The sequence below is a fragment of the Mastomys coucha genome, unplaced genomic scaffold (genome assembly GCF_008632895.1).
Source record: "Mastomys coucha isolate ucsf_1 unplaced genomic scaffold, UCSF_Mcou_1 pScaffold22, whole genome shotgun sequence".
Taxonomy (NCBI): domain Eukaryota; kingdom Metazoa; phylum Chordata; class Mammalia; order Rodentia; family Muridae; genus Mastomys; species Mastomys coucha.
The window spans coordinates 131,491,212-131,500,212 of NW_022196905.1; the positions used below are offsets into that span (position 1 = coordinate 131,491,212).

The 9,001-nt window shown below is 46.5% G+C and overlaps 1 protein-coding gene across 9 annotated transcripts in view; it reads right to left on the reverse strand.

The window, feature by feature from the left end:
* Window positions 1-9,001, reverse strand: part of Zan (zonadhesin) — a 100,246-nt gene that overhangs the window by 65,506 nt on the left and 25,739 nt on the right. For all 9 annotated transcript variants that reach the window (XR_004109638.1, XM_031338346.1, XM_031338351.1 and 6 more), the window contains 6 exons: window positions 8,348-8,550; window positions 6,648-6,789; window positions 2,758-3,005; window positions 2,294-2,474; window positions 1,588-1,699; window positions 200-294 (listed from right to left, as the gene is read on the reverse strand). Coding sequence is in view for 8 of the 9 variants with exons in the window: in XM_031338346.1 (XP_031194206.1) it covers window positions 200-294; window positions 1,588-1,699; window positions 2,294-2,474; window positions 2,758-3,005; window positions 6,648-6,789; window positions 8,348-8,550 (981 nt within the window). In the remaining variant the exon portion in view is untranslated. The remainder of the gene's footprint in view (window positions 1-199; window positions 295-1,587; window positions 1,700-2,293; window positions 2,475-2,757; window positions 3,006-6,647; window positions 6,790-8,347; window positions 8,551-9,001) is intronic.

A 9,001-nucleotide genomic window follows, 5' to 3' on the forward strand; every position in this document is an offset into this window, starting at 1 on the left:
ACCAGATGCATTGGGAACCTACGTCGAAGAGGGCCTATCACTTATGGTTCCTAAAACAATAACCACTTGGCTATTCTGTATTCCTGCTGGCCTCCCTGCCTTTCTCTCTGCTTCTATTCTGGCTCTTTCTCCCATCATAACTGCATAGAGTCATGCCCAGGGTTAAGGACAAGGGGCCCTGGGAGGAGATGTCTCTCACCAAGAGGGTTCATCAAGATGGCACAGTTTTCAGTCCAGGCGTCGTCCATGTTGCTCTCTGCGCAGCTGGAAGGCTTGCCCCCAACTAGGAGGCAACTGCATAAGGGGGAGGGCAAAGGTGAGGAACTGAGCTTAGAAGAGTCCAACAAACTGAACCTAAGCCACAGAGAGAAAAATGGCAATAACACAAGGGCAGCCTCAAGTGGCCAGGCTAGAGGGGAAACAGGACTTCTAAGTGGTTGTGTCAAAGGTAAGCATAAGAGAAGACAGTTGGCATAGGCCTGAGAAGTCAGAAAAATTTTACTCAACTGTTTACATTTTTTTTTTTTTTGAGACAGAGACTTTCTACATAGTCCTGGCTGTCCTGGAATTCACTCTGTAGACTAGGCTGGCCTTGAACTCACAGAGACCCACCTGCCTCAGCCTCCTGATTGCTGGGATGAAAGACATGAGCCACCATGCCCGGCTTGTTTACATTTTATTATGTAGTTTTTAGTGTTTAGTTCATGGTGTTTAATTACGTATGTGAATGTCGGTGTGTGGGTACATGCATATGAGTGCCTAGAGAGATCAGAAGAGGGCATCAGATCCCTTTAAGCTGTAGTTACAGGTGGTTGTGAGCCATCCATCATATGGGTGCTAGGACCCAAACCTGGGTCCTCTACAAAGCAGCTAGCACTCTTAAAGGTTGAGTCACCTCCCCAGCCCCAATTCTCTCTCTATATATATACATATGTACATTATATATGTATACATATACATATACATATACATATACATATTATGTAATCTTTCATGTAGCCCAAACTAGCCTCGAATTCACTATATGGCCCAGAATGACTTTGAAATACTGATCCCCCTGCCTTCAGCTCCCATCTGCTGGTATTGCGGGTATGCACCATCATGCTTGATTTATGAGGTACTGGCATTAGAACCCAAGGCTTCACAAATGCTAGTATAGCACTTTACCTACTGGGTTACATCTCTAGGTCTGTCAGAACAACTTTTCCAACTTCCAGCCTCAGGTCAGGCATGGAACTGGGCCAGTGGTTGAGTGTGTATCTGTCATGGGCAAAGGGTCCTGACTTCCATCCCCCAGTACTTCATCCTCAAGAGAGGATGAAGAACAGAATTGCCTGGGTTCCTGGGAGTTGGGAGCCCAGACACACAAGGGACAGTCACTTGCAGACTTCCTCCAGGAACCAGTTTCCCTAGGCCCCACTCATCAGATGCCCAGTTCCCTCATGCTCAAACCCTATGTCCACCTCTCTCGGTCCATTCCCCCTAGGCCTAGCTCACTAAGGCTCAGCCCTCACAAGGTCTAGCTCACACAAGGGCAGTTCACTCAGGCTCAGCTCACTGAGGCCAAGACCCCTATACCCAACTTACCCAGGATCAGAGGCTTCAAGGATTTTCCAAGTAGCTCCCAGCAGAAGTAAGTTGACTGCTGGCTTCATGTCTGTATGAAGATCATCATCCATACTGTTATTGTTGTAGTTCCCTAAGGGTGGTATGGGAGCTTTAGGTCCACTCAGCTCTGAGGCCACATCAAGGCCGTGGCCATTAGCCTTTTCCTATTTCTGTTTTGTTTTGTTCTCTTTTTAATGACAAGGTCTAGTATATACTAGTCTAGCCTTGAACTATGTAGCCAAGGGTGGCCTTGAACTCTTCACCCTGTTATTGTCCTCTCCCAAATCCTAGTATTATAGGCATGCCCTACCCCATCCAGTATATGCAGTGCCGGGGACAAAACCCAAGACTTTCTGGGTGCCAGGCAAGAGTTCCACCAGTTGAGCTATATTTCCATTCCACCTTTCACCTTTGTTTTGGAGCAGGTTGTTATGCAGCCCAGGTTGCCCTTGAACTTACTACATAACACAGAATGACCTTGAACTCCTGATCCTCCTGCCTCTACCTCCAAGTACCATGATTTCGGCATGTACCATCACATATGGCAACCCTTTTCTCTTCATCTTTGGCTTTTCCAGTCACCTGGTTTGGGCCCAGTGTCCTCAACTTATTCATCAGTTGACAAGTCCTGAGGACACCTAATAGAGACATGTGGGGAGGGGTGCGGTTTTCCCCAGGTGCTTACCACACAGCCCGCAGAGTGAGCCAGTATACGAGGAAGGCACTGTCACCTCCACCAGATGCCTTCCATCATATCGAACTTGAAGCCCAAAGTTCGTGTAGAGCAGGACAAAGATGCCACTCAACCTAATGGTCACTCGTCCTTTCGAAGACCACACGGGTAATGCCACCCTTTGGTTGTTCAGCTGCAGAAGTAGGCAGGATATGGGGGGGGGGGCGGGGGGAGTGTCAGTCAGAAACTTGGGACGAAGACAAAATGGAGCAAAAGTTTACAAAAATGGAGAATGGATGGGGTTGTCGTTTCTTAGAGATGGAGGCAGGAGGATTGGTAGTTCAAAGTTATCCTCGGCTACATAGCAAGTTCAACCTGGACACATGAGACCCTACCTCAAAAGTAACAACAATAAAAGAAGAAAGGAGAAAGGTTTGGTGGTGGTGTGGGGTCTAGGAGGCAATAGAGGCACATACCACAACCTTTCGACCTTTGAACAGGGAGATTTTGAGGTCAAAGACCTGCACGTGAACAGCTTTGATGTAGGAGACTTCCGAGTTACCATCACGTATCTCATTGGTGGCGCTCACGACAAAGTTGTTCTCTTGAGATTTGGACCAGCAAGGCTGGGTCAGTACATAAGTGCAGGTGCCCATGAAGTGATGCAAAGCTCCATCGAATGTTAGGTAGTGAGGGTCGCCAGACGCAATGCAGGTGGCTGCACCTGGAGGAGAGGACAGGCTTTGAAGTCTTATTGCCCCACATCCCAGAAGCCTCAAGCCAAGGCTGCCATCTTGGGGAGACTGTTTTGAGTCTTGGACTTAAGTTCCCTCTAGGAAGCCCTGTTGGCTTGGCTCAGGGAGGATAAGAAAGGACTCTGCTTTCCTCAGCTTCACTCTAAGCCTTCGAAGATGCTGATGCTAAAGTCTGGATCTAGAATCCCAAAGACCCACGCGCCAGAATCCTGATCCCCCAGCTCAATCTTATCGGGAAGTGGTAGAAACTTTAGGTGTAGCCAACTGAAGGTCTGAAGTCATTGGAAGAATGCTGTTGAAGGGGATTGTGGGATTCTCTTTCTTTCCTTCATGTCCAAGCCGTGAGGTAAGAAATTTTTTGTTCTGCCATATTTCCCAACAGGATATGCCGCCTAACAAGGGGCCTCAAATCAACAAGATCAAATGATCGCAGACTGAAACCTCCCAAACTGGGAGATCAAAGAAACCTTCCCCCCCTCTCCTTCCTCCTTCTTCTCCTCCTTTCCCCTCTCCCTCTACTCTCTTCTCTCTCCTTTTATTAGCTAACAAAACACTTATTGATTTTTTACAGTCCAAAGACTTTGAGGTTGTATAAGACCTCAAACTAGTGTGGCCTAACACCCTAGTCAACAGACATGAAGACATTCACACCTCTGCTCTCATCTAGTCCTGCTCCCTCCCCCTATCACTCTTTGAACTTTTGTTGGCTCTAGAAGACAAGATCTATGTTCATGGGACCTTGAGTAGCTTCTATATAAGCTCAAATGACAAAAGTAGTAATATTTTCAAACTGAAAAAAAAACTCGGGGAAATGGAACTGAGCACTACACAGCACAGCAGACGGTTCTCAATCCTGAGTTCTTACATTCTGAGTGTGTCAGGTTGTCATTAGCTTCGGATGACAACCTGACACACTTAGAAAGAAGGGACCTCAATTGCAAAATTGCCTCTATCAGATTAGACTGTGAGCATATTTGCGGGGGGAGGGGGTGCTTTCTTGATTCTTAATTGATGGAGGAGGGGCCAGTCTACTGTGAGCAGTACCATCCTGAGGCAAATGGCCCTGGGCTGTATAGGACAGGTAGCTGATGTGACTTTGGAAGCAAGCCAGTAAGCAGTGCTTCTTCAGACTCTCCACTTCAGTTCTTGCCTTCAGTTCCTGAAGGACTATAACCTGGAAGTTGAAGTAATTCTATTCCTGCCCAACTTGCTTTTGGTCATAGTGTTTATCACAACACATACTAGAACACGTATGTTTGCTTCTTAAGATTTTTAAGCAAAGTATGAAAATATACAGCCAAATTAGAATTTTCCAGCTAAATCTTGCTCTTCACAGCTGCTTCTTCTAGTTATGGATTGATTACATATGGAAGTCAATTTCCTGTATTATTTGAGAGCTGTAAAAGTTCTGCCTGCTGACAGAATATGCGTTAAACATATAGCACTAACAACAAGCCAATAATCTCTTTGGAGGTAAAGATTAGTGACTTTTAGGCCAGAGAAAATGTCAACTTGAACTTAAAAATATGAACTCACCACAGAATAATCAACCACCAATAAAAGGGGGACAAATTCTTTTGACTGCAAATTGCTGCATTAGTCTTATTTCTGAAGACAATAAATTGGCAAACTCCTTCAACAAAAGTCTCTTTAAAAAAACCATGGGTGGTGGTGCTCACACCTTTAATCCCAGCACTTGGGAGGCAGAGGCAGGCAGATTTCTGAGTTTGAGGTCAGCCTGGTCTACAGAGTGAGTTCCAGGACAGCCAGGGCTACACAGAGAAACCCTGTCTTGAAAAACCAAAAAAAAAAAAAAAAAAAAAAAAAAAAAAATCGTTGGCGCTTAAAAAAAACCAAATGGGTTATTTCTTGTTTGTTTTTTGTTTGATGTTCTGTTTTTTTGGGGGGGGGGGTTATTGTTACTGCTGGATTTTTATTTATTTATTTATTTATTTATTTTTGGTTTGGTTGGTTTGGTTTTCGAGGCAGGGTTTCCTCTGTATAGCTCTGGCTGTCATGGACCTCTGTAGACCAGGCTGGCCTGGAACTCACAGAGATCTACCTGCCCAATGCTGGGATTAAAGGCATGAGCAGCGAGCAAACTTGCTTACTTCTGAAAGTGTACACCACATCCGCACTGAATAGTAGACAGCTTACAACAAAGAATGTATATAAGAGTTGAAAGTAACAAGCTGGGGTATAGTTTGAGGTTATGGAAGCAAATACATTGTAAGATCAGAATTTCCCCACAACCAGAAGCATGAGAGTTACTGCTTGATACCCAGTGTTTCTCATTTTCTTTCAAGGAACTTCAGTGGGTGTCTGGCAGCAGCCATATTGAGACGGCTGAAGGGACTGGAACTTTGGCAGGGTACCGGGCTCCAGGACCTGAAGATTACACATCTTCTTGGAATCCCCTCTCCTGCTCCTGGTGACCCCTGTTTGGTCCTCTTCTCTTTCCTGCTTGAGTGTTGACTCTCAGAGATATTTTCCCTGATGCTCCTGACAAAACTGATGCCAGGAAACATCTGCCAGCTGCTGCTGTTGGAACGACCTGTCACGGTCCCCACAATTGTTCTGTACCTGCTCTCTCGTTCCTGGTGCAGCTGTTCTTCCTTCCAGAATATTCTGTTAAGCTCCTGCTTTTGCAGATGCACTTCTTCCCGGGAACTACCTTCTGCTGCCTTCTTATTCTTTTACCAGTTAACTAATTAATTAACTGTGTTTTTAAACAATCTCTAAGCTGGAGAGATGGCACAGGGTAAGTTAAGAGGGCTTGGTGCTTTTGCAACCAGAATTCAGTTCTCAGCCCCACCATATGGGGTTAGGGGGGCTTCAGCTGGTCTGTAACTACTGCATGCAGCTCCAGAGAATGAAGCACTCTGTTCTGTGTTCTTCAGGTGTTTGGGCTCACATGTACATCCACATATAGAGACACATACAAATAATTAAAAATTAAAATTAAACACTGAAGCAGCCCCATGGAGCCTGGGCTGATCTCAGACTAGCTGTGTAGCTAAGGGTGGCCTCAAACTCCTTATCCTCTTGTCTCTGTCTCTCAGATGTTAGGATTACAGGCAGTCACCACAACTTGCTAAACCTTCCTTCTTTATATATGGGTCTTTCTCAAGTATTCTGGTCTCAGTAAGATGGCACAGTCTGTAATGGAGACCCTGTTTTCTGGGAAATCCGCTTTCCGCAACACTCTCTGTATTGCTTTTATAGCTCTGACAAAAGCAATGGAAGGTGTATTCTGGCATATAGTTTGTAGGGAAGAGCTCCCACTGCATCCACAACCAGGAAGCAGAGAGGGGGGAGGGGGAGAGAGAGAGGAAGATGGAGAGGGAAAGGAAGAGGGGAGAAGGAGGGGGGAGGGGGAGGGAGAAGGAGAGGGAGATTCTGGTGTTCAGTTTGCTCTCTTTTTAAGCAGTGCAGTCCAGGAACTCAGCCCACGGAATGACGCGACTGACATTTTGTGCAAGTCTTCTCACTTCAGTTATCTTAGTCTAGAAACTTTCTAACAGACACAACCAAAGTCTTGTTTCCTAGGTATTTCTAGAACCTGTGAAATGAAGCCCCCACTCACCTTCCATGGTAACGTGACTGCTCACCTTGGGCATGGCAGCCTAGTACGCCATTCCTATGGCTACAGGCCTCCTGAGCCTTACACGTCCAGGGCTTGCAGAGAATGTTGTTGTGGCTTTCACAAGTGCAGAGCTCCTTGCAGTCTGGATTAAACCACTGCTCATGTACCTGGGGTAAGGTAGAGGGTTTGGGTTCAGTCCTGAGAGCTACATGCCAAAAAGAGAGTCAGCTCCTGAAGGCTGTCCTCTGACTATGTGAGCACAAACACATCAAATAAATAAAGAATTTAACATGAATAACAATAGAGGAAATTGTCCCCAAAACCCTCACAAACCAGTGATGGAAGGGCAATAAGTAACTACATTGGTCCTCAGCTCTCCCGTATGACATGTACCCGGGTAAAGCAGACAGGCGCCCAAGGACAACTTCCCACAGTGAGCACTGTGGTGATGTGAATGTGCTTGGCCCAGTGAGTGGCACTATTAGGAGGTGTGGCCTTGTTGGAAGAAGTGTGCCACTTTGAGGGTGGGCTTTGAGAACCTTGTCTCAGCTCTTCCAGCCCCACATCTGCCTGGATGCTGCCATTCTCCCACCATGATGATAATGGACTGAACCTCAGAACCTGTAAGCCAGCCCCAATTAAATGCTGTCCTTATAAGAGTTGCCTTGGTCATGGTGTCTGTTCACAGCAGTAAAACCCTAAGACAAGCACGCACTGTCAATTCTTGCTGTTCTTGAGAGATACACTCTTTTTGTTTGTTTGTTTGTTTGAGACACCCAAGTGACCTGGAACTCCAGATCTACAGTGTGCCCAGTGCTTTAGTGTCCCCAGAACTATAATTATATATAAGGGCCACCACGCATCTGAGAGATGCCCCTAACTTAGTTATCAGAAAAGCTCCAAACAGAAGTGCTGCAGCAAGGCCTCAAAGGAGGGGAGGGACCCCAACAGGAACAGCGGGATTGGGAACAGACTAACAAGACATGTGTGGTGGTTACTTGTAATCCTAACATTGGGGAGGCAGAGGTAGGAGGATCGACTTGGAGGACAGCAAGAAGTACATAGCAAGATCTTGTCTTAAAAATCTGAGGTGAAAAGAAAAGAAAAGAAGAGAGGAGAAAAGGAAAGAAAAGAAAAGAAAAGAAAAAAAGAAAAATCAGGTGGTGGTGGCAGTGTGCCTTTAATCCTAGCACTCAGGCAGGCAGATTTCTGAGTTCAAGCCAGCCCGGTCTACAGAAGGAGTTTCAGGACAGCCAGGGTTGTTACAGAGAGAACAGTCTCAGAAAACAAAAGTAAAACAAAGCAAGAGGGGAAAAAAAAGGAAAAGAACAAATAAAAAGCTACAACTTGGGTGCATTAGCTGGTACTACAAAACTCAGGTAGATCACCTACCTAGAATCCCCCAGTGAGGGCCTGGGGGCGTGGCTCAGTGGTAGAGCTCTTGCTAACATGTACAAGGCCCTGGGTTCCATCTTCAGCAAAATTGAAAGACGGGAAAAGAAGGGAGGGAGGGAGGGAGGGAGGGAGGGAGGGAGGAAGGAAGGAAGGAAATTTGAGCAGAGCTAGGAAAGTAAAGGAGAGGCTGGGAGGCTCTGCCATGCCAGCCTTAGCTAGTCTTGCTTTTTCCCTGGCCTTCTCTTTCCTGCCCATCTGCCCTCCCCCAGCTCAGCCTCAGAGCAAGTTTATTCTGTCTGTAGGGTTAAGGGGTTCATGTCAGTTGCTCACCTTGAAGTAACGCCCCTGGAGGTTGGTGCACCCACACTGGGCTGAAGGGACACACTCAGAACCACTGAGGATGAAGCCAGGGTCACACTCGCAGCCTTCCACACAGTTATCTGAGCAAATCTGGGTAGTAGATCTAGGATGGCAGGTGTCCGGGCATGGCTTGGCACATAGGGAGTACCTGCTATTTTTAGGGCAGACCAAGGCTGTGGAGGGAGAAGCTTAGATAAGGAAATGTCCTGTAATTCCAGGACGAAGGAGGGGAGTTCCATGCCAGCCTGGGCTGCATAGTAAGAACCTGTCATGGAAAATAATTTCAAAAGACATGCAAGAGGGCAGGGTGGGGGAGGTCCCAGCTAGAGATGCTGTGACCCATATTGAGAAATATAGCTTTGAGAAGACGAGCCGAGGAATAGGCTGACTATAAGGGGCTGCTGCTAGAAGCTAAAACAGCTGCCTGCCATCTGAAGATGTAGATCAATTGGCAGAGTGCTTGTCTAGCATGCATGAAGCCTGGGTTCTGTCCCTGGTGCCACATCAACTAGTTGTGGTGCATGACTGTTATCCAAGTACTGGGGATGTAGAGGCAGGAGAATCGAGAGTTCCGTGTCATCTGAAGCTCTATGGTGAGTTCAAGACTAGCCTGGGCTAAAAAAA